The 25,599-nt window shown below is 40.7% G+C and overlaps 2 protein-coding genes across 3 annotated transcripts in view; one reads left to right on the top strand and one right to left on the bottom strand.

Moving 5' to 3' along the window:
• Positions 1-25,599, bottom strand: part of dock1 (dedicator of cytokinesis 1) — a 182,295-nt gene that overhangs the window by 74,069 nt on the left and 82,627 nt on the right. The gene's annotated exons all lie outside the window — the stretch shown is intronic.
• LOC119916628 (inhibitory synaptic factor 2A) lies at positions 8,575-25,105 on the top strand. Its single transcript, XM_038736687.1, has 3 exons — positions 8,575-10,205; positions 15,570-15,641; positions 24,111-25,105. Exons 1-3 carry the CDS (start codon positions 8,977-8,979, stop codon positions 24,292-24,294), a joined length of 1,485 nt encoding a protein of 494 aa, XP_038592615.1. The 5' UTR covers positions 8,575-8,976; the 3' UTR covers positions 24,295-25,105.

The raw sequence follows: 25,599 nt of genomic DNA, 5'->3' as shown, positions 1-25,599 counted from the left end.
GAAAACTTTAAACAGGAAAAATGTTTCAGGTAAAAATGAGGATGGAAATGCTCGCTGACACTGGTATCTGACATTTATCAGATCTGGCAGGTCAGTTTTTTGTTTGCGAGAGGATTTGATCCAGATTTAACCTGACTCGCTTCGCATACATAGCTAAAACAGTGCTTGCGTACAAGGGCTTGCATGATGCTGCATTTCCTCTCAGTTATGCAGCTGAGTGAGTGTTACATAAAAACACACCAATACCTAAACCAAAAGAAAAATTGCAGAATTGATGCATGAAGCTGTTGTCCCATGTATGGAGACATCAGTGCTTTGAACGAAGGTAGCTTGCAGCACAGAGGAATAGGTAATGAGAGCTGGGCATCAGTTGGTTGCTTCTGATGAAGGACCTAAACTAAGCCTAATGTAGATTAATAGATGGGTGAAGTCACCATCTCCTTACGGATTATCGTAGCGTGTGTGTGTGTGGTGTGTGTGTGTGTGGGTGTGTGTGTGTGTGTGTGTGTGTGTGTCTGGGGGGGAGAAGGGAGAGCATGGGTTGCCTAGAACCCACATCTCCACTGTCCTTCAGTTGCCACACAAAACGCATGTCACCACCACTCTTCCCACATACCTCCTGCCATCGCTCGCCGTCTCCCTTCAACCCTATCTCACATCAACGCCTTGATACAATCTCCCTTCTGCTCTATTTCACTTTCCGCAGACACTGAGAAGAGGACTGAGGGAAGATAAATGGAGAGAAAGAGATATACAGCAGGGGGGGAAGTGATTGTCTTTGAGAAATAGGAGAGTATGACAGGAGAGGTTTTTTTTTTTTTTTACACAATTGAAAGGGTATTATGTGCTGACACTCAAGAGTGACATGAAAAGTGAATACTGCTGTCACAGACTTGTTTATGTGATGTAAATACAATTAAACAAAATTACAGGGTAGGGATAGTAGGAAAGTGGAAAAAAAGATAGGAAATATTCCCCTTCATCAGTCACTGTCTTTGTTTTACCTTCGTGCCGCCTCTGTGAGGACCGGGCACGGCCGTCCAGGAGTGATGGACATGATGGCCCACCACTTCAAAGCTAATCTTTATTTTTAGGAATCAGTGATATCAGTGTGCAACTCACCCAGTAATGCTCTAGAGAGAAGGAAGACTGACTGTTTCTTGTGCCGCACACAAGAAAGGAGTGTGTGCATGTCACCTCTGTGCACAATCACTCCAAATGCAGAGGTACATGATGATGGAAAGGTAGAACAAAGCTAAAATAAGCTTTTTTTAAGTCACACACACAACAGAGAGAACTGTCAGGGGGAAATGTAATAGATTTGGCCTGCATAAATAGCATTTTGGGAACTTTTTTTTTTGCAAAATGCTTGTCTCCCCAAACCAAGCAAATATGGCAGTGAGTGTGAAGGTGGAAGGAGGGTGGGGGGTCCGGGAGTGATGTAGAGTGCAGGGTTTCCACACGAGTGGTGAAGTGGGCATTCGCCTCCCATGGCCCTGCTCGCTGGGAGGGGTACTCATTCAACCAGAAAACAAATTGCTCCCCTACAAAATAATGACTGCATTTGGAACAAGCCAGATGTTACCTTTCATGTGCTAATAGGATTATTCATTAAGAGTCAGATTTTTTCCCTGGGAGCGCCACAACAACACCACGCAGTTGAGGTGTGTCTGTTTGTTGAAGAGGAGAGGGTGTGTGTACTTTGAACGTCTGTTGCATACAGAAGACGACGCTTCGCACCTGATCCCACCTGGGTGTTGCTGGTGTATGTGTGTGTAAAGCATGTGTTCCCCACTGTTTTGCAGTAGGGGACCAGTCAGCTGGGGCTCCGACAGGCCTAGAGGCAGAGGAACAGAAGATGGGAACAGTCCTGTATCTCCATTGTTTTATTATGTTTAGCACTGCAACTAAGAAAACTTTTCATTAAAAAGTCTTCTGTTTGTTTCCTAAATGAACAGTTTTGTCATAAAATAGTGAAAATGCCGGACACATTTTCCCAGAGCCATCTTTAAATTGCTTCTTTTTTTCCCAAACAGTTCAAACCCCACAGATTAATAATGCATGTAATTTGATGTATGTACGTTATTTCCAATTACATAAAACAGAAAAAAGGAGCAAATTCTTCATGTCATATAAATGTCAAACAATTTACCATTTATCAAAAGTGCGCTGTGGATTGACTAATAATTTCAGCACCAATTATTTGAGGTTCTCGCAAATAACACAGTAATTATTTCTTGATACAAATGATTGATTTCATCAGGTAGCGGTCATAGGACAGTTCACCTGTCATGCACAATGGTTGGCTTGACGTGAGTTAAAATCACCACAATGTGCTCTGTGCAGTTTACTTGTAAACAAAACATCAAGTCATGTTTGCATTCAGTGTTTCTCACCAAACACACTGTGTGTATCCTTGAGGTTTAACAAGCATATTGAATGCACTTCCCTCCTCATAAAACTTGCAGAGCCGATTTTTAAAGTATTTTAAATCTAGCATCATTTACATCCATGTTAACTAGTGTGCACTCTTCTTCTCTGCCTACTGTAGCATAGAGACTAGAGGATGTGTCACTCACATCAAATCCTTCTGGGAAAGACTGTTAGCAAAATGCCTGACTTTTTGATTTTATGTACAACTAAGACTAAATGGACCTTGACGTGTAGATGTTCCAGATGTGGACATGCAGAGAGTTCTGCACACAGTGGAGGTCTTTATGAAACAGTTAAAAAGCAAATCTTATAAGTTTTTTTGGAAAGTGGCTTCATTCAGCCTCTTCCTCCATTATATGGCTTTCATGAGATCCAACAGAGCTGACAACTATCTCTGTCTATCTCACTCACATTCAATTCTACTCCATCCAAGTGCAGTGGAAACTCTACATCCTTTCTCCCTGCACCTGTTTAATCTAGTGTTTTCCGATTCTCCTTTCCATCCTAGTGTGTGTGTGTGTGTGTGTATGTGTCTTTTCTTCTTTGCTAGGGATGACTAGGAGGAATCTAAGAGCAGCAGGGGAGTTACCCATCAGCTTTGAAACCTCAACATGTCTAGAAGGCAAAGAGAGAGAGAGAAAGAAACACAACAAGAGAGAAAGCAACAAAGGGGAAGAGAATGAGAGGAAGATAACAAAAACCAAGTAACAGAAAGAAGAGAGATATCATGTTCTGTAGAAAGATGAAGAGGGGAGGAAAGAGTTCTGAGAGAGGGAATTCTGATTTGAGCAGGCAGCCTCTGCAGCATACATCCTTTCCTAAAGTCTGATCTCCATCTAACCTGTATGTTCACTGATGTATAGATTACAGGCTTCCTGTGAATTCATCAAGCTCCCAAGAACCTACCTCAGTGCAGGCGTAGCACGCAAAGCCAACTAACAACAGCGAGTAAGGAAGTAACAAAGAATACAAGGTGCAATTCAGAGGGGACAAAGTGAGTAAAACACAATAAGGCTACAATGTCCATAGACTACAGTCCAAGGATAAATCCTCCATGAATACAGCAGTAGACTGACATACAGTATACTGAGTTGTTTCATGATAGTGATTTATAGCATCATACACAGGAGGGGTGGGGGAAAAATACAAATGACGTATACAGTGCACACACGAGATTGGGTGGCTGGCATAAAGTCTTGTACTGTAACTGCAGTATGTCATGCCTGTCTTTGTCTCACACACACACATTTAATTTTATGTGAGCTGCCAGTGGACAGCTGAAATCAATATAAATACAAATATATTATTGCCGACCACTTTAGGAAGATCTGGTTTCTATTGCCACATTTTTATCCAAAATGTGTAGTATCCCAAATTTCATACACACTATGGCTGCAACTAATGATTATTTTCATTATGGACTAATCAGCTGACTAATTTCATAATTAATTGACTAATTGTTAAGTCTATAAAATGTCAAGAAATTGTGAAAAATGATCATCACAATTTTCCAGAGCCCAGAGTGACGTCTTCAAATTGCTTCTTTGGTCCAAACAACAGTCCAAAACCAAAAGACACTTATTACTATACTATTATCATAAATGACAAATAATAGCAGCATGTCCTCAATTTAAGAAGATGAATCCAGCAAATTTTAATATTTTTGCTTAAAAAATGCCTGAAACAATTAATCGATTATGAAAATAGTTGTAATTTTCCTTTGACCGACTAATCGAATAATCGACTAATCGTTGCAGCTCTAATGCACACCATAATGACACTGTACAGACTTCTAGTATTTCAAGAGTTTTCGGTACACTTGCAATGGCATTTTTGATACCATTGCAAGTGTACTGGTGTTTCTGGTATGCTGGATCTAAATGTTATTGTAACTAGGATTGAAAGGTGACAGGGTAAAACATGTTTTCTTCTCTGTTTATAATCAGGACCTTTCATACTGCACTCTTGTCAAAAATGTGTTCATGGTGTTACCAAGTCGTTACTGCAACACAACATGATGATTCTGAGGAAACTCTTACAAAATTGTGCTCGGCAACAATGAAGTCGTCCATGATGACTGAGCAATGATTACTAGAGAGACAATCCCTTAAAATCCTGTGATTTCCAGTGCCATTTCATCTAAAGGCATAAAGCTACCATTAACTGACAAAGGATTTGCTGCGTTTGGTGACGCCCTAATGCACTGTACTGCTGTTATCCCTCAACACTGACCTGTATAGTCAATCATTCGGCTATATATACCCTCACATCACACCCTGAAAGCACGGGTGCATCCAAGCTTGCTTACAGGCTGCAGCATAGAGACAGACTAATAATAAAAACCTGTTAAATGACCTTAACAACACAATCTAAAGTAAACTACTATAATGCATATCTTTTTACTGCATAGTCTGTGTTCTCTTAAGAGACAGATCAAAGACTTTTTCAAAACACTACTAAGCCCCGTGTAATTATGAGAGGAAGCTGACAGAGGAGAGAAAAGAGGAAAACAAAACACAAGTAGATAAAGCTGGATTACAGTTGAGTTTGGAACTTCCATGACTGTGATGATACTGCCATACTCATTTGTTCAAGCAGCATCTGAGACCATGCTGAGCTGTAATCATGTAAAACTGAAGCGAGGAGGAGAGCAGGAATCTTTCTGTTGATCATGTAGCATAAGGGCAGACTTCAAGCTCACTTTGTCTCCAATTCAAAAATGCATTTCTGGATATATATTGCATTGCTTGCATATATTTCCCTCTGATTTTTATTCAGTAAATAAATTCACCGCAGTAAAAAAAATGTATGCGGTGAAAAAAATAGTGCCAAACACTACATCCATACAGTATGAGTTTATTGAACATCTCTTTCCAAAACATGGACACTAATATGTTACTATAAAAATGCCACTCTTATGGGATGGCTATCCACAAAAATGTTGGAACCTGGAGGCAAGGATTTGATCCCATTCCACCGCAACAGCATTGCTGGGGTTGACCAATTCATCCCAAAGGTGATGAATGGGGTTGAGGTCAGGGTTCTGTGTAGGCCTGTAAAGTTCACACTAAACTCAGAAAAAGATTGCTTTTTGAAAGGGGCTTATGGTGAAACAGGAAAGGATCTTCACCAAACTGCTGCCATGCAGTTGGAAGCACACTATTATCTAAGATATCGATCTAAATGTCCATCAGTTGTAACTAAAGGGCCCAAACCATTAAGACCACCAGATCAAAAATACACAAAAGTATGTGACCATATACAGTATGACTATACAGCTTACAGCTATACTATTTGGTCTAAGTTACCAACAAAACAGCTAACACATATAAATTGTGAAAAGATATATAAGTAATATAAAAAATTAAAGAGAAAATGAAAAAAGTGCAATGAAACACCCTGTTAAATGTTTAAACAAGAAAGGCTGTTTAGGCTGCTGTTGCTAATTGACATGTATAGCCATAATTCCAGCATTTAATCATTTCACCGGTTTTGTGATGCATACTATATTAATGAATTTTCCCTTCGGTGGAGCAGAAGCGATAAAACAAAATTAGTCAGGCTCAAACTTTCCGTAAACATTCAATCCCCAGGTTGAATCAGGACACTGAAGTTTCCACCTTTTTTACCCCCGGCAACCAAAAGTTCAATTAGGCAACTGCCATTCACAAAACTGCCGACTCATATGCAGTTTAAAATCATGCAACCTATTTTTAAATTCAAGGTGTGTGGAATTAAATGAACACGTGCTGTGAGCATAAAGACCATTTCCATTAAAGAATAATGAATTGCATTACTGCAGTAATTTGGATTGTCCTTGCAGCACTCCAAAGCTTTAAAAATGACTGAATTAGCAGGAAAAATCTTCCCAAGAGCAAGCTGGGCCAAACAGGCTCTCGTCATGGACAAGAAGCACTTGTGTCCCTAGAAATAACCCAAATAATGACCCATAGTGCTAGTATGACAGCCATGTGAGTTGTGCTGCTAAAACAAGGTCAGATGTGAACATGTCTGATGTGTTTTGCCATGCGCACATGACCCTGTGAGGTCTGTTTTTGGTGAGTCCTACTGGGTAGAAAATAGTGGGTCAGTTCACTTCACTTACTTGCCCCAATATTGAAAAAAGAGATCAAGGCCACCCTAAAAAGGGGCGGTTGTCACAGGGTTGCGTGTTGAGTCATGCTGTTTATGCAAGAGGCCAGCGGGTGGTGTACCAGCCGGAGGTGAGATAAGCGAGCTGCTACAGTTTCCCATGTCCGAAACCAATGGGTAACATATCAGATACGTGGAGCAAGGGACACAGCATTCAGCCTGCAGTGCTGACATGTCAAAAGGGATCAAATTTAAATCAGGATATGATACAATACCATGAAATTGTATGCATTGTGGAGTCCATGTGTAGGGCAGAGAGAGTAGAATGCAATGCGAAAACACTGTTGCTGTTTCTGCTGACAAACTACATTCATGTCTCAATTTCTAATGGTTAAGACCAGGATGGCACCTTGATAAGATATAATTTTGCACATATTAAATATAATGTTTAATTTGGGACTAGCTTAAAACCTAGAAGTATTCATCCACCTCATTTGGAGAGGGGATGTGGGGTAACAGTTTAATCTCTTATTCAAAGTGGCATTTTTACTCATGCATCACAGTATGCTTTGTGGGGTGGGACAAAATAAAAATCAATATTGAGGTTTTTCCTTTTGTGTTATTGATACAGTTGGAACTACTGTAGAGTATATTTTATTCCTGTACTGCATTGTTGAAGTACCTGGACTCTGACACCCTTGTTCCTGTTCAGGGTTTTCAGGGAGAATACTGTGCAAAATTTGGACTGCATCGGGGAGGACGGTCAATCTGTAATACTGCTTGGTCCATCTGTCTGTAATGTCTTTTTAAGCTTTAAACATGGATTTATTTTATGTAAAAAACTTCAATGTGGACCTTTAAAGTGTTTAAAATACCTCGCATCTGGCACACAAGCAAGGCAACTCTGAAAGTTAGGTAAAATAATAATATAAACTGGGCATGCCTTTACTGGCAATATGACAGCTTTTAATCATATATCATGGCACAGAAATGTTACTAAGGCTTCAGTAACATAGTAAATTACTGAAGGTTTTGCCAATATGTAAAATAGCCATTCTTACAGATTATACTACGTGTCTATGAGGGGCTATTAGTGTCGATCAACAGGAGAAAGACAGAGATGGGTTGCTGTCTCTTTCCAAACAGAGCCAGAGACCAAGATTATAATTTAATAATACACAGCCAGGACAATAATGTGATGGACAGTCAGACAAAAAATCCATTCTATAGTTCCCTGGAAAGTAAACCGTAAAAATAGGAAGTCATTCCTTGTTGACAGACAGATAAACTGAGAAAGATAATTGATTTAGCATCTATATGAGCGAGCCTGTGGAGTGTTTGCTTACTGTGAATCAGCAGGCAGAAGGAGAATTATATTTCTGTCAGAGCATCAGAGACAAACTACAGTTTTGGGATGCCTCTACCATACCTATGGTAGTGGGGAAAGATAATTCATATTAGATCTTCTTAGGATGTTTCTCCTTAGGGGGTTGTACAGTCCTCTGCCAAAAGTGTGTCCCTTTACCCATTTTTTCCAGCATATTCTATTGTCTCTTTTCATTTAGAAAATTTAAAATGAACAGAAGTATCCTCAGATATGCAAGAGGAGTACAAATGTGCCTTCAAATAGGCCCCAAATCATATTTTTACATAATGTGTAATTGTGAGAGGGAAAGGTCAGACAGTATAGAGTCCTGCAGAACCTAATGAACCATGAAAATAAACTGCAGACATCAGACATAGTCTTCAGAATAGTCAACACCAGTACATTGCTACTGCTGTGTGCAAGAGTGTGTATGATTGTAAGTGCAGCGTCTCAGAGTGACTGACAGCCAAAGCAAAAGTTCCCATACAAACTGAGGCCCAAACACTCTACAACTTAGAAAGTAGAAGAGGAGGAGGAGGAAGTGGTAATGAACGATGCTTTAACTGGCAATAATAAACAGTTGAAAATCATGCTGAAATTGGAGTTATTGGTTTCACAGAGAAGAAGATTAAATGCATCATCAGAATCTGTTAGGATTATTTTTAGGGCATGCTAAAATCAAACCCCTTACAGTTTTTCAGCAAATAAACACAGACGGATTGCCAAGTATAAAAGACCCTATCAAACTGGCAATAAAAAGGAAATGAAAGGGGTTTCTTCAAGGGTAACCATACTGTACATGCATATGGAAATGTCAAATGTAGAAACTATATTCAGTGTCAAACTCAACTATTCGCTATAGGTATTCTGTTACACTCAATTATCAAGGGTAGTAATTACAAGCATCTGGTAAAAGCACTTTTAATAATATACATTAAATAAATGCACAGGTTCCTCCCTTCTGCCTAAGCTTAGAGAGGTGTGTGTGTTCTGTCAAGTGGGATGTAATAGTGAGGCAAGGGTTTGTTTAAGCCATTCATTATGGATGATTAACACAGCGTATTTCTCCATGCCTCTCAGGAAACATGGTGAGCAAGGAGGGTGGCAAATGCATGCTCACCAACTCAGAGTCTGACTCGGAGGCAGCGCCCTTACCCTCTACCTCACTGGCGCTGGAGGTGAAGTATTCCCTGGAAGCCAATCGACAGGTGAGGAAGAGAAACAAGGCCCTGCAAGTGCGTTTCAAGGATATCTGCGAGGCACAGAACGAGCAAAGGGAGGCGGAGTTGCAGGCAGCAGGGAAAGGTGGCAAGCCAATCTCATACAAAGTGGCGTACCGCAAGTACATGACCGTCCCTGCCCGTAGATCCATCCCAAACGTCACAAAGAGCACAGGTGTGCAGACGTCCCCTGACCTGAAGAAACGCTATCAGACCTTTCCCTTTGAGCGCAAGAAAGGCCACACCTTTAAACACGTGGCAGCTGTGGAAACTTATAAAGGTCAGAATAACGGTTTTGTCATGGAGGTGAAGCAGTCCAAGGCTGCTGAGCAGGGTTTAGATGAGGAGGAGGAGGGAGCCTGCGGGGGGAGTGGAGTCCGGAGGACCAAGGCTCTGCTCCATACTAATGAGTGCATTGCCACAGTGGAGCAGCACACTGCACCTGATGGCCTGTGCTCTGACGCTCTGCTGCTCAGCTGCTCTGCTGACACAGACTGCCTTGCAGACACACAGAGAGGAAGCAGAGGCGGAGCACAGGCAGAGTACCAACTCTGCAGCGTCCCATCCAAAGCCAGGACAGGATTACAACACAGGGAGGCTGATACAGACCGCTCGACCAAGAGGCAGCTGCTTAATCTGGAGGAGGGCTTGTCCCGAACCCTGCCGGACAGGGCCTCCAAGGTTACTGGCCCCATTGCCTGGAACTCCCTTACGCAGGTGGAGTGCCTGGACAGTCCAACCGTGCGGAGCAAGCGGAAGAAAGCCCTGCAGCTCAACGGGCTGCAGAGTGAGACGCTACCACGTTCCAGCAGAGGCTGTACAACACAGGCACAGTGCCACACAGGACAGTTGTCTGCCCGGCCTCTACGGGGCATGGAGGAGCCTCTGTCACCCTGCAGAGGTGGTGAGGCTGGTGGAGCACTGCCCGACCAAACACAGGAGGCCTGTAAGCAAATAGTGCCTATGAATCCAGATGGGGATGTTAAAGCACAGCTCCAGGTCATGGAAAATCTCATCAGCTCCAGCCAAGAGACGATCAAGGTGCTGCTCGGGGTCATCCAGGAACTGGAGAAGGGGGAGGCCCACAGAGAAGGGTAAGACATTTCACTTATAGCCTTTGCTTTACACCAGAGATGCACTATTAGATTTTTCAGTACTGATTCCAATACTTCAACTCAGGATATCTGCCACTACAAAGTACCGATTTGAACACATTCATGATTCAGTACCCTCTTGATGAAAATTATTTCTAGATCTTAGGGATAAGCTTGTAAGAGTGACAGCAGAGCTTTGACTGAACCACCCAAAGAGTGTTGAAAAAGAGATCACAGTGGAATATAGCTGGGGTGATGTGGCTTTCACCTGGATGTGCCCTGCAGTGCTATTACAGCACAATGTCCTTTTGTGATGATTCCCCTCAGGATATGTTGGAGCTGCTGCAGACCACATTTACGGACAATGATCTTACTCAATTTGGCCTAAGTGGTTTGAAGACCCATCATATGAAACACTGCCACTATGAATGTGGCCTTTAAACCACATTCAACCCAAGGCCAGTAAATGGCAGACATGATCTCACTGAAAATATAACCATGTGTAAGATCAGTATTGGTAATGCAGCCTGTATCATCCAGCAGTTTCCTTTAGAATTTAAAATTTTGAATACATCTGACTATGGAAATGGAATTATTATGTTGAAAAAATAAATACCATCTTAAGGAGGACGTCAAAGCACTGAAGTGACACTTTCAAGTTATTGTATTGCTTAAGCAAAATACGAATCTAGACATTTAATAATTGGCCTTATCCAGCTGAACGCCATGTTTATCTAGTAAGTCCAAGGCCTTTGAAAAAGCCATGGCCTACGAAAAAGCCATTTACGGTCCAATGGATACTGAATATATACAAAAAGGGTTGCAGATAGCATCTAGTCCACTGGAATAGAGGACTGTCTATCCAAAGGGATGAGGCAAACAAAATGAGCAATTTGTTGAGTGAATTGCTGGGGCTAGGCACTCAGATCCTTGTCTGTTTTGACCAGAACTGCGGCGAGGTACGGAGTGAGAAAATCCATATAATCAACATCATCAACCTGGAGTCCAAAACCTGTGGGATTTACACACACATACACACCCGTCAAGCTTATAACCAAGGAGCACACAACCACAAATGCTCTGTGCTTTATGAAAGCAACTCTCAATATCAACCTGACTGCACAACAGGGTAAAACTTCTATTCAACTGGGCTTGAGCAAGGAACAGATTTTCTCACATTTTGAGTTTACACCATCTAAAAAGGCAATTATCCTCCTTCAATGTTGCACAAGGCCTTAATCTCCTTATCAACAAACTCATAAAAGTGTGTTGAGAGTGAAAAACTAAGCGGACATGTGGTGCAGCATGGGGAGCCATCTCTGTGTTGCCAAGCACACATCTGGCTTATCAGATGTGTATAAAGTGGCAGGTGGGAGAGAGAGAAAAGGAGAGGACTTCATTTGTAAGTAAAAATGATTACTATTTAATGTTGCCATCTGATCACATACATAAACAATCACATTTTGTTTACAAGCGTTATTTACAAAAGCCTACATTTAAAAAAAAAGCCATTTACGGTCCAATGGATACTGAATATATACAAAAAGGGTTGCAGATAGCATCTAGTCCACTGGAATAGAGGACTGTCTATCCAAAGGGATGAGGCAAACAAAATGAGCAATTTGTTGAGTGAATTGCTGGGGCTAGGCACTCAGATCCTTGTCTGTTTTGACCAGAACTGCGGCGAGGTACGGAGTGAGAAAATCCATATAATCAACATCATCAACCTGGAGTCCAAAACCTGTGGGATTTACACACATACACACCCGTCAAGCTTATAACCAAGGAGCACACAACCACAAATGCTCTGTGCTTTATGAAAGCAACTCTCAATATCAACCTGACTGCACAACAGGGTAAAACTTCTATTCAACTGGGCTTGAGCAAGGAACAGATTTTCTCACATTTTGAGTTTACACCATCTAAAAAGGCAATTATCCTCCTTCAATGTTGCACAAGGCCTTAATCTCCTTATCAACAAACTCATAAAAGTGTGTTGAGAGTGAAAAACTAAGCGGACATGTGGTGCAGCATGGGGAGCCATCTCTGTGTTGCCAAGCACACATCTGGCTTATCAGATGTGTATAAAGTGGCAGGTGGGAGAGAGAGAAAAGGAGAGGACTTCATTTGTAAGTAAAAATGATTACTATTTAATGTTGCCATCTGATCACATACATAAACAATCACATTTTGTTTACAAGCGTTATTTACAAAAGCCTACATTTAAGTTAAAGTCAGTGAGCAATATAAGCCTCTTGTAATCCATCTGAGCCTGAACCACTACTTTTCTATATAAGCTTAGTAGTCTTAGTCCAGTACATATTTTCAAAGTTGGATTTTTAGCGAGCCAAGCAAATATTCTAATGCTGCTTTAGTCACACTACATTAGTTTCATACACGCCTTACATAAATGTCACTGACACAACAAATAGTGCCCACAGGCTATAGGTGAACTGAGTGCAATTACATTTGATATATAACTGCTTATGTTATATGACATTCATTTTAAATTGGGGAATGCAACCCTGTGTACATTTATCACTATGCATGTTTTGATGACATGCTGCCCAGGCACAAATTGAAATTCAATAGCTAATGTGCTGAGACTAGTGAAAAATCCCTCTTCACACACACACACACACACACACACACACACACACACACACACACACACACACACACACACACACGTGAAAACAGAAAAGAAAAAGAAACGGAATTTTCCATTGATTTCTGCTAAAACAAACAGCAGAACCAAAATTAAAATCAAACAATATCAAAAAGTGAATTGAAATAGAAACTGGCCATAGTAATGATCCTTTAATTTTCACTTTCATCCCTCCTCTGGTCGTCGAATCTGTGCAACCTCAGGAGGAAGATAACATGAGCGCAGAATGGAAAAAGAGGGTGAAAGGTATAGAGAAGAGAGATGTCAAGTGGGAAGAACCACTAGTCCCTGAAGTAATTTTTACCACTTTAAATTCCCATTTCAAAGTTTTTCTAATGATAATCCCAATGTCCCTCAACATAGAAACTACAAAACGTAAGTCGAAGGAGGGCATACAACGCAGTGTGAAGGGTACGATGCAGCTGTAGAGTACATCACTGGTTGCATCCAACAGCACAAAGTTCAGGAATAAATTTGCTGCCTCATCGCCAGTGTTGGCAGGCCAGACCCATTTGATCACACTCATGGGGACTTGCTGCTAGCCTGTCTATTAACACTGTGTATGTGTGCATGTTTTATGCCTTTGGACTCAAACCCACTCAGTGACCTTTGGGAGAGCTCACCTAGTAGCACAAAGGGGGTAGGGTGTATAAATATACTGTTAATGGCACTATTGGCTTCGCTTTCCCTGTGAGGTCTGCCGAAATGAGCTCTACACTCTTATCAACTCAGTGTGAGAGGGGTGGGGAGGGACAAGGGAAAAGATATATAGACAGCATGAGGGCAAGAGAAAAAGAATAAGGGTGAGTTGCTGAAAGGATGAAATCCCGTTGCCATCACTCCATTGGCTGCTTATCGATTGGCTCATGTGGGTGGAAAGTGAAAATGGCCTCGAACTTCCCCACTGCACTGCTCTGTCACCCCAACTCCAATGACAAGCCCCTTAATTACAATTAAAAGTAAATGTCCCGATATCACTGCACTCATCCACTTCTCAGACTCTCCTCACTACCTCATTCTGTAACAAACTTAAATAACAATATTGTTATCAACACCTCTAATATACCTGTCACAGCAGAAAGGAGTAGATAAGGAGGGATCATTTTTTATTGGTGCTGCACCTTATGGGCAGTGTGACAAGAGTCCCTGAGAGAGATTTTTAAAATGTCCCTGCTACTGCAAAGATGAGAGAAGGAAACTAAATGCGAACATTAAATACACTGACCTCACTTAGAAGGATCCAGCGGCTTTTGCAGCAACATTCATTTGAGGAACCCTGACTTATGACAGTAATTGTTAAAGGGTTGGGTTCACCCAAATAACAAAAAACATGCAAAAAAATACTATAATCTCCACAGCTATGTACCACTGGTAAACAAGTGTGTGTAATTTGGGTGAATTGACATACAGTGTGCTTTTCGCTGTGATTAGGTCAGTCGCACAGATTTCATACCGGTGATTCTCGAGACATTGGTAGATTGATTCTGGTAATCCATCATACTAAAAACTGCTGTAGTTTGAGGTTGGTTGTATTTGGTAGCTACTATGCGTCACTCCATATACTCTCTTGATAGTAAAGAAGAATGGTTGATGAAGAATGATACCTGGGTATATAATAAAACCCTGACATTTGTACTGGATTTACAAGACTCCTTTCTGTTAATGCAGCAGTTTGGGTCATAACCATAAAAACTAACCAGGAGGTTAGAGGTCCATGTCATTGGTGAGATGAATCCACAGTACAGTCCGTTCAATGTAATATAGTATGTCATAAATTACAAGGGGAAACAGTTGCAGTTAATCAATATGCATATTTCCAGATGCTAATCCAATAAGAAAACCACTGAGCCTTTGAAGCATGTAACCGAATAGTTCCATTCAGGGCCATCACCTGGTCTTTAACTGCCCCGTGACAAATAGGGATCTATTATGGGAACTTGGTTCATAATAATATTTTATCACAGAGACAACTAATAAAATAACGATATGAGCACACACAGAATATAAGATGGGAAACTGATGGGTTTGAATGTGAATTTGGTGAATCAATATCACAATGATATTAAGACGGACTGACTATATAAAGCCAAAGGCCTGCCGCCCTAAACAAAACTGTCAAATTTTATCTGCTTAGAGGACCCATTTAATTTTAAAATGATTCTGTTTTTTCAGGTTGGTTGAAATTGAACAGAACTCTTACTGTATGATTTACAACACTATCATGTACAGAATCGATTAATCAATGGTTGGATTTCTCCAGTGAATGAAAAAGCTTGATAATGGGAAAGCAGAGGAGGGATAGAGGACATCATATAGGGCTCTGGTAAAATGTGTTAAATAATGAAAATGACCATTAGTTGCAGCACAACCTATTATTTTAATGAGAACATTTGTAATGTAACAATCCTGACACAAGTCTTGATCCACCTTTCAATGCAGCCCAGAAACTCATCCTGTGTACTACTTTGCCTTATCTGACCTCCAATCAATCAACCACAGCTAATAGCCGACATCATGCTCTTTCTACCCTGGCTGCCAGACACAGGCCACTCAGGAGGGCAGCATGACTCCTCATCACCCTCATTTACTGCGGCCGTGCTAACGAGGAATGACAAACAAGATGAGAAAGAAAGGTGTGCGGGAGCAGCTTAACAAGTCCTGTGATTACTCATTCACGACTCTTATCTTCCCTGCAGACTCTCCTATCGAACCGGACAGGACACGGCTAACTGTGACACATGCCGGAACAGCGCATGCATTATTTACAGGTAAGTGGCCATTTCTCTTCAAAGACATGATGATCTGAATGTGCCCTTTCCTTTCTCCTTGAGGGAAAGTGAACAGGTGGAAAAGGGACAGTATGGATGAGGGGAAGGGGCTGGAGATGCAAGACTAATATGGACGCTGTTAATGAGCACATGGGGACGTGTGACATTTACACACCACGCTCTGCAAAGCAGAAAAGATATATACTATAGCGTGAGCAAAAGGTGGAATTAATTACCATCAGAACATCATGAAATATTATCACTGTGTGCTGTTGCCAAGCCAACTGAAGTTATGCATACCAACCAGTACCAACGCAAGTCCAAAGTCATTAGTCTACCAGGGTACATAGTTCTCTTTTTATGAAGGTGTATGTGTAAGTATGTGGAATAATAAAAGAAGCTGATTTATCGATTAGTCGGTTGTTGCCATCAATTTAGATAACTGAACTGAACTAATTTTTTCAGTAGTAGTAGTAGTTATCGAGACATGACATTTGCTGTAAAATGAATCCCTTTCAGTTTTTGACTGGTGGTCCATTTGGTCTCTTAGAACTTCAGATCTAAAGCACAAATACAAATTTTGACCTGATCATGGTTCAAGATGAAGTCAGAGGATCACCAAAGCCATTGGAATTCATCCTTTAGGGACTTTGAATATCTGTAGAAAATTTCACAATGATCTATCCAATAGTTATCAAGATATTTCATTCTGAACCACAAATGTGAACCTCAAGGTGGCGCTAAAAGAAATGGCATGCATCTTCATGGCACTATGTATGTCTGTACAAAATTTCTTGGCAATCCAACAGTTATTAAGATATTTCAGCCTGGATCAACGTGGTGAATTGACTGACGGACCAACATTACCATCTGTGGAGCCACATTGCTAGCGTGGCTAAATCCATAATCCATAGATTGTCAGAGATCATATGACAAAAATAACCACTAATTATAGAACTGATGTGAAACTGTGTGGGGGTAAGCTAACTTTTTCTGTTGGTGGCCCTGACCTTGCAGGTCCTGACACCTCCGTCCTCTTTGATACACAATGAGACTGACAGTCTGCAGGCCCAATGAGGGGCTTTGCTTGAAGTTAAAATTGCATGACACAATCTGTATGTGCATGTGTGTACGTGTCTGGCTGTTTTTCACTTTGGTGCTTAGAGAAAGTATGATTCTAACAATCAAAAAGAACAGGAGGGGAAGAAGATGAGAGTAAGAGGGCAAAAGGGCATCAATGTTTTTAGTGGACACTGCTGTTCCACTCAGTCGGCATTCTCCTCCGGAGAGCCATTTAAAATAATTTTCTATCTACTGCTCTCAATAACTGATAAGCCACCGGCCAAACTTCAAATATATGAAATAGAACAAACTGTTGAGACAGGTGCTTGCCTGGTATAAATTAGTCAGCACCATGTTTAATGCTAACTCTATGTGATTTGGCCCTGGGAGAGAGAAGGCCCTGCTCCCTCTGGTCTACCTATCCCCCCATCTCCACTCCGCCTGCCGATTCGAGTAAAGACCAACTGTGCTTGCCCTGCTGTGCCAGTCTCTGTGTTCACCAACCATCCCTCTGAATCTGTGAGCACAAACTGCAGTGTGATAATAACACATCTAAATTTAAAAAGTATGTGCAGTTCCCTTCTAAGGTTCTTTTTGTCAAGACAGTCTTGGAAGCTCAGAGTGTACCTATACTGATCACAGGTGTGTTGGGAAAGGTGTTTCATTTAAATTACCTATGATTACCATTAACATGACCTGAATAACCAATGAAGGTTTAAAATATACAAAATGCAGGGTGCAATAAAAACTATGATTATGTGTGTCCATTTGAATATGAGCCAATTGCACACACATGTCAGTGAGTTGTCCAACATATCTCTCTTATCTTATCTATGCTTGAATCTCCATGGGGAAACTGAATAAAATATAAAAGGTGTCACAGTCAAAGTCAGGTCAGATTTGTCCCTTGACTTGGCCTGTGTTGATCATGCACGCACAATGACAACTGTCTTCAAACATGCGCTATATTAACATCAAAACTCCACATTTCGCTTCCTACATCTGCCGCAATCAATTGAAACGCTTCACCTACAGAGGAAGTGCAGAAAAAAAGAAACTCATTACAAAATAGAAAGCTCATTTTTGACAAACCTTGGCAGGGTTTCAACTTGATAAAGGGCAGAAATTTCTAAGTGAGATGTTTGAAATCTGTTAAATTGATCTGAGTTCTCCTTTAAGAGACTCGCTTGGCATGTTAAATTGTGTTGATTGGACACAGAATCAAATATAGCAGTTGTATTCACACAGGCAGGAGGATTAAATGGCAATCTAATTACTTAGATCTCCATGAAAACAACCTCTCTGGAGGTGGAGGAACACTGGATAGGAAGCAGAGCCATGAAGGAACACAAACTGTATGTGGGAGGAATGGTCTATAATATCTATTAGGATTTTCCGTGTGTACATTTGTGTCTTTGCATCAGGGCCAAACGCCTGAGTCTTGGGTTTATGATAAAGCTGGTCTCATGACCTGAGTGGACATATGGGTCCATAAATCACCGTAAAACGCAGCCCGGTAAGGAGCCAGTCATGCTCTCTTCAGTATAATCAATTTATCCTAGAGTATATGGCATCATCTCAGAGCCTATCCTTAGCATAACAACAGCACCAGATCAATATAGTGCTGTAGTTTAAGGGCATGGACTTCAAACAGAATATACAAGCTGCTGTGGTCTCATGTCCTTGTCTAGTCCCACGTTCCTCGTTTTGAAACATTCTGAACTCAGTCCGTCTTTCTTTTATCCTCCCTCAGTAACTTTCTCTCTCTATCTTGCCATTTCTTCAGAATACGTTATCTTCTCCTAACAGCTAACAGTGTGTGTTCAAATGAATTTGGGGATTGAATGCTTAAATAACGTGCATGCCACTGAAAGAGAATAGGAGAGATTATTGCAATTCATTCCATCTTGCCAGGTGATGTAAAATATTTTACTGAGAAAGGTGGGGAGAGGAGAGGAATGAGGGGAAAAAAGAAAAGAAGTCAGAGAGTAAGCATGAGAGACAAACACGGGGAGATGCTGGAAAGGAAGAAAATGAGACAGATAGGACGGTGCAGAAAAGCTGAGGATTTGAAATGCATGCCACTTATTTCAAGACCACAGCCATTAAGTTGTGATGCGACTTGATGTAGAAACCCTGTAATCTCATTTTCCTCACAATGCATTTATATGGCCTAATGTGCTGATCAAACAAGGCGAAACATTTAAGTGGTTGTGATTAAACAAGTCGAATGGAAGTTCCCCAACACTGGGTATCATTGTTCACAATGGACTACAGTTATTTCCAATCAGTCTAATTTTGTCAATAGCTTGCATGTCTTGCGATTCATTCAGAAACGGGGAACTGCAGCTGATCATTAAACTAACTATCTGATGGTAAAACATTCTTTGAATAACACTGCAGTGCAAATAGATTTTTATTTTAAATCAACAAAGTAGAATCGGTATTTAAAAAGGGGAAAAAAACTCCAATCTATTGTGTGAGGCTATGAAAATCAATTAAGCGTTGCTAAAGGCTGAATTGCTGATTACATTATAACATATGGAAATTACTGAGTAGCAAGGCTGTCCTACTGCACGAATCTGCCAGGGGAAGATATCTCTTTTTGTGCAAGCATAATGATGTTTTCCAACATGGTGGCAAGCTGGTTACCATAGCTACAAGAGGGATCCTCGGTAGGACAGATAGTGTGAAGGGACAGTGAGGACAGTGGGGAAGAGCACATTCGCACCCGGGGAAGATAAGGGAACAAAAAGGAAGACAGGGAAAGAATGTGAAACATAGAGACTGAGAGAAGATGAAGAAGACAGCAAAAGATAAAGACTCACAGATGTTTAAAGCAAGGTAAAGGACAGGCGTGTATGTCGATGAATGAGTTAAAATGAGACGTTACGCAAGTAGGGGACGAGTTCCTTTCCCCCCCCTTGTAGATCGACTTTTTGGAGAGCAAGAACATGACAAGAAAAGAGGGGGGTTAGCGAGAGAGAAACAAAGCTCATCAGGTAGAGTGCGCAGCACGTATCAAGGCTGAGTCCATACAGCAGCGGCCTGGATTCCGAGTACCGATCTGAGCCCTTTGTTGCATATAATATCCTCATTTGTCTTTCCTGTATCTCTACTTCAACTATTGAATAAAGCTGAAAATGCCAAAAAAGCATTTTTTTAAAAGTGAAAGAGTCAGAACAAGTGGGGGAGAGAGGTTAAATACTGACAGGGTCCAAAGTGCCTTCTTTAATTTGTTCCGATCCAACAACCCACTCAGGGGAGTCGCAGCCAGGGGAGGGGAAAATGCCAACAATGCTTCACTTTTTGCTTTGAGCAAAAAATCAAAATGTAGAGCGAAGCAGCAGGGCCCTGACAGTTCCATAAGGAGATGCTGATAACTGGGCCGGGTAGAGACTAATAAATCTTTCATAAAAAAGCCTTTTGAGTATGTTTCAAAGATTAGATGATTATCCTTTCACTATGCTTTTTTCAAATGAAATTATGCAGATTTTTTTCTTGTCAGTGACATTTGGGTTTTCTTGCTATGCTGTTCCCAAGCCACATGCCGCTTTACCTCTACTGGGTGTGATTCTACTGGCAGATTAAAAGCTATGTTTTTGATGAGTGGCAAATTTAATTAAAGAGTAGATTCGGCTTCACAAAAGTAAAAGTCAGGCTGAGATAAAATAAACACCTACCAGGGCCACAGATCTGGACTACATGAATATACAGGTTAATCAAATATTATACGCTGAGATTCCTTGAGAGAGTGTGTTTATGTATTTAGTCTGATTATAATACAGCTAGAGCTTTATTAAACCTGAAAAAAATACTGTGACAGTACACTAATACACGTTGCATGAGGACTTCTAAGGACACTGAAATGATTGTAGCTGAATAATGATTTATAATCTTACATCACCTCTATGGTTTCAAGTGGGATAAGTGGCAGTGCATAAACATGTGTCAGGTGAAGCATGTCCACCTGTTTTTTTAAAGACAATACAAACCTATGTAGTCCTTTCTTTTTTCGACCACCTTGACATGATACTTGATATAACACTTTCAAGTATCTCTGAGATTAAGTAGAGCGTGATTTAGGGTGAAGTGAACACTAAAATCCTCTGTAAGATAGATAAGTACTAAGTAAGATCATTAAAGTAACAGTATTGTACAATAACACTCAGTTGAACCTACCGAAGCACATGCACAAACACAAAGGCAAGAGCTGAACAAAGACTGCCACACAAGTCCTATGAACTGAATGCACTGATAGCACTACTCTCATAAATCGAAAACATGTCTAAAGATTGTACCATAAAAATAATTCTTTAAATCTTTAAAACGGCTCTGTGTCCATACAGGGCAATAACCTGTAGCCATGGATGCAGAGCAACAAGAGTCTCAGCTGTATTAGAGGCTTACGCTGAAGGGCAGGGGAAATCCTATCACTGTTGCAGTGTGTCTGTGCATGTGTGTGAGAAACATATCCCGCAAAATTGCCACAGCATTAAGCTACAGTACGTCCCTGAAGAAGCCAGAAAAAAGGTAGTGAGATCTGTTTCTCTGTTCCTTATACAGTATAAATTTAAGTTTTTTAAAGAGATAAAACGAAATACTCAGCATGCAGCTACAGCAATGACACCACCACACACTCATTAGACTCTGACAAACATAAAGTCATTGATCACAGAATCCTTTGATGTTCCGTTACTACAGTTATTTGAGCTGCAAGAGCCTGTTCATTTTCTAGCCGTTGAATTACGTTTATTTCATGAGCCTGAGTTTGACTTCAGAAGATACTGTGATCTTATCATACATCATGAGTCTGAGGGTTGTGTTCACACTCATAGTTCAGTTCCCTTGGGCCTGACCAAAGGAAACAATGAATCTAAAACTGGTATCAACAAAAGGAATCAGTACATGTAAGATCGTGAAAAGACAGAAAGAGTAAAATCCAAAACAGACTGCATCAAAACAGTCAAGATAAATTGTACAGCATCAGGTAAAAAAAAAATGTTTATAGCGGAAGGTTTTCAGAAGTAATTTCAAATATATTCCATAGTCCAATTCTGACTGCTGTAGGTCTGACATGTTGTCTGGCCAATTCATTTGTGATACATGAAATATTAAAATCCATTCACAATTTATCTTCTCTCTTTTTGTCTTTTCCTGGTATCTGGTAAAAGCCTGGACCGCTGAATTTTGGACCAGTTTTTTGCCAGAAAGACTTAAACAGAATGACGAATGATTCATTGTTGCCAGGCCCAGTGTAAAGGCCTGAGTCAAACAAATGAAAGTGCTGAGTGTCTGGTTCAACATTCACTTGAGTCACTGTCAGACACCAACATTTACGTCTGTTCTGTTCGAATCAATGCCAAAAGTATCACATAATCAAAAAGTGCTATATTTTACTGTGACACCTGATTGGATTTAACCTTCAACTCCTCATTTGTATGGCCTGGAATTTTTTAGTTGGCTGTGCTTTCAGATGCACCAGATGTTGACCTGTAATATTGACTGTTGATTATGAGGCCTTGGCAAGACAATTAAGTTGTAAAGTTACGCTGTTGCACTGCAACATCACTCTCTTGCACTGAATTGTAAGGCAATGTCAGGCTAATGCTACTTTTAAATGTTAGGTGATATAGCAGAGGGAGGCAGAGATTAAAAACGCAGTATTTTGAAAGCGAAAAAATTTTATACAGCAATGCAACAAATTCTAGGGACCACGTTAGCTGTTTTACCTTGAGCAACTGTCTGCAACAATAAAGAATACAGCTAATCAGCCAATAATTGAGGATGCACAGTTAACCTTGCCATCCAACACTGAGAGGTTTATGTACTGAGGTGTATCACACAAATACAGCAAGAATCATCTTTTTATATTATGGAAAGTATAAAAAGAATGTTGTCAGATTTTTGAAAGCACTTTCTAAATAAAAGGGGAGTTCAGGTTTATCTGACTGCTTGTATTAACTGATGAAAAATCAGCCATGTGCAGTAATATAGAAAATTGAGGACGCTATACATTGAGATGAATCGAGAATCGGTGTGCATTCGAAACGTTGACAGGTGAATCGGATCGCGAGCCCAGTGAAGATTCACACCTCTACTTGACACTGCATAATCTCTCACAGTGGTAAACAGCAGCGTCTAGCCAGACAAACTGCAGTATTCATAAAGTGAATCCTGTAAGTCTGTCAGTCAGAGTCCCCACCAGCCTGACTCAGGCTAGTGGCTGGACGAGGATTTAGCAGATTAAAGTCCCTATACACTTACCAGAGCTGAAGCTGTAATCTGAGTTTCACTTAGCAGTAGTCAGATGTGCGGGGGCGTGGGATTACCATGATGGCTGGTCCAGATAAATCACCTAGCAGCCTGGGGAAACTTGGAGTATACCGAGAATGAAAACAATCTGTTTGTTGGTGTGTGGATAAAAATCCCACAAATTAATCATTCCGCATCCCCATGACCTCTTGCTGATGTTGTAATATTGTGGAGGAATCAAAGCAACATCATATAAACTCAATACCCAGGCTCTGATCTCAGATTTAGCAAAGCAAATGATCTTCAGTTCAACACCCCCTCCAGTGACCCAGCACTCCTCACTGGGAAAAATACTAATGGGCTTCCCTTTCACTTTATGAAATCATGATAAGAATGCAAATAACAAAAACAACAGCAGTGGCAGCTGTAGCAGCCAAAGTGGGCAGCCAGATGCAATCAAAAACACTCTGAATTGGGAGAATTTACTGGGAATGAGGATGAAGCAAGTAAGAAATGTAGGTCGCTTCACCAGGCTGAGCAGTGCTGTGACAGATGCCTGTGTAGGGTCAAGTGAGAACAGGCCACAACATAGATACTTAATATGGTTGGAGGGGGAGTGTGGCAGTCAAAACATGTCAAGATTAAAAGAGGCGTGAAGGGGACAGAAGGGGGGGGGGGGTTTCAGTGTCGCTGAAATATACACAGTCAAATGTATCAAATAAAATCCAGTATTCAAATAACGGGGGCAAATAACAAGTTTGAAGGCTGGTTCAAAATAAAAGCCAGCTAAATGAATAATAATGACGATAAATTCACAATAATTCACATTTCCGCAGCATTCATTCAGTACAGTAACATAGTTGAGCTGTACTCACCACTGTATAGCTGTGAATAGAGGAGAAGTACTATTAATACACACTGATTCATTCACTCTGATCAATTCTTGCTGGGTGGGCATTAACGTAACTCATAGTGAAGATAGTGTTTGGGTTGCATTAACAGCAGCAACAGCAAATTAATACAGAAAGCAGAAGAGAAAATCAGAAAACAGGGAGGCGTATATATAAGAGATGATGTTATTGAGCATGTGTTGTAATAGCAACTGGACGAGGTTGTTTGAGCTGATTGTATGTCTCTGTTTCTTTGCTGTAGTGTGGAGCTGGACTTCAAGCAGCAGGAGGACAAGCTGCAGCCGCTGATGAAGAGGCTTTGCCCTTCAGACGACGCCCACTTCGCCCCCCTGCCTTACCCCCAGGAGGCCTTCACCTCCACCCCAAAACGCAAGTCCAAAGCTGACTCCAAGAAGCACGCTCGCTGGAAACTTTGGTTCCTGTGAAAACACAGGACCATCTCCTCACCCAATACCGATGCACAGGATTTATGCATCCGTCTCGTCGTTCGTTCGGTTTGTCCATCGTCTTTTATTTTATCACATCTACTTGGCTTTTTGTAGACTTGGTAACCAGTATTAATGGAGAGCTCCACAACTGGATACTGAATCCCTTTCTCAGAGATGACTGGATGTGTAATGGGACACAAGTGTGGATTCCACGGAAAAATCTAAACGTCATGCTTACCAAAAATTCCAATTTATTTTGAACTAATTTCTTCAAACAGGGTGTGAAATTACACCACGGCAACACATTTGGAGATCAGCAAGGTGGGAAGATGTATTTGATTTCCTTCTGTCTATGTGCATATATTTTTCTAGCTGACATCCATGGGGTCCTATTCTATGATAATAGTCCAGTGACCATCACATTTCTATTCACCAGTTGGGACTTTGTCTTTCTTCCCAGCCTCCAGGAGAGGTTGGCAAGTCAACCACGATGCTCTGAGGTCTACATCAACAGCATATCACCATACTGCAAAGCACAATTAACACTGTTCAGGATACCTTTTCTCCAGAATAATTAAAAAGAACTATTTTGAGTATTAACTCACACCTGTAGATCACCTCCTAACAATGACAGATTGAAGACTTTCATAATATCTAAAGAAGAGGCCTAATGGACAAAGAAGTCAGAGATGTTTATGGAAATTCTATGATCAACTTTCTATCCATTGGTAAAATGTCTCCTTGAATCGACTGACTTTGAAGTAAAAAATGAATAAATAACAGTTATTTTCTTAATAACATTTGCAAAGTTAGACGTCAATGTACTTTTTTCTATTTAAATATATATCTATAGACATTCACTTTAAGGTTTAGTGGAATATATTTATTTGAGCTGCTGTGAAGGGGGCTGTGCATTTTTAAAATTACAGTTCATAGGAGGTAAATCATTTCTGATTCTTAATTCCTTTTCATACATCAAACTTAGTTCTTACTAATCTCACAATGCATATGGTCAGTGAAACCCAATAGCCTAAAGAAAAGAGGGAATCCATACACACAAATGTCTTCAGTATGAAACTATAGAAAGTTCTGGCTGAAACAGAAAAAAAAGAGCCTTTATTGTTTTAGTCACAAAAGCAAGTATAATAAATTATGTTGGTTCTTAGCACATGTGAGGGGTAACAGAAGATAGCTGTGATTGTATTGCTCCAGTATCCTGCTCCAGCTACTCAATAGCTACTGAAATCAATCCAGAAAGACTGAATGTGCCACTTCTGATCACAACCAGGGCTTCTACAGTGC

This window comes from Micropterus salmoides, unplaced genomic scaffold (genome assembly GCF_014851395.1).
Source record: "Micropterus salmoides isolate LMB-PRFRI ecotype aquatic unplaced genomic scaffold, ASM1485139v1 Ms_hic_scaffold_21, whole genome shotgun sequence".
Lineage (NCBI taxonomy): Eukaryota > Metazoa > Chordata > Actinopteri > Centrarchiformes > Centrarchidae > Micropterus > Micropterus salmoides.
Note: the sequence above shows the minus strand (reverse complement) of the source record. Positions and strands in the feature narration are given on the sequence as shown.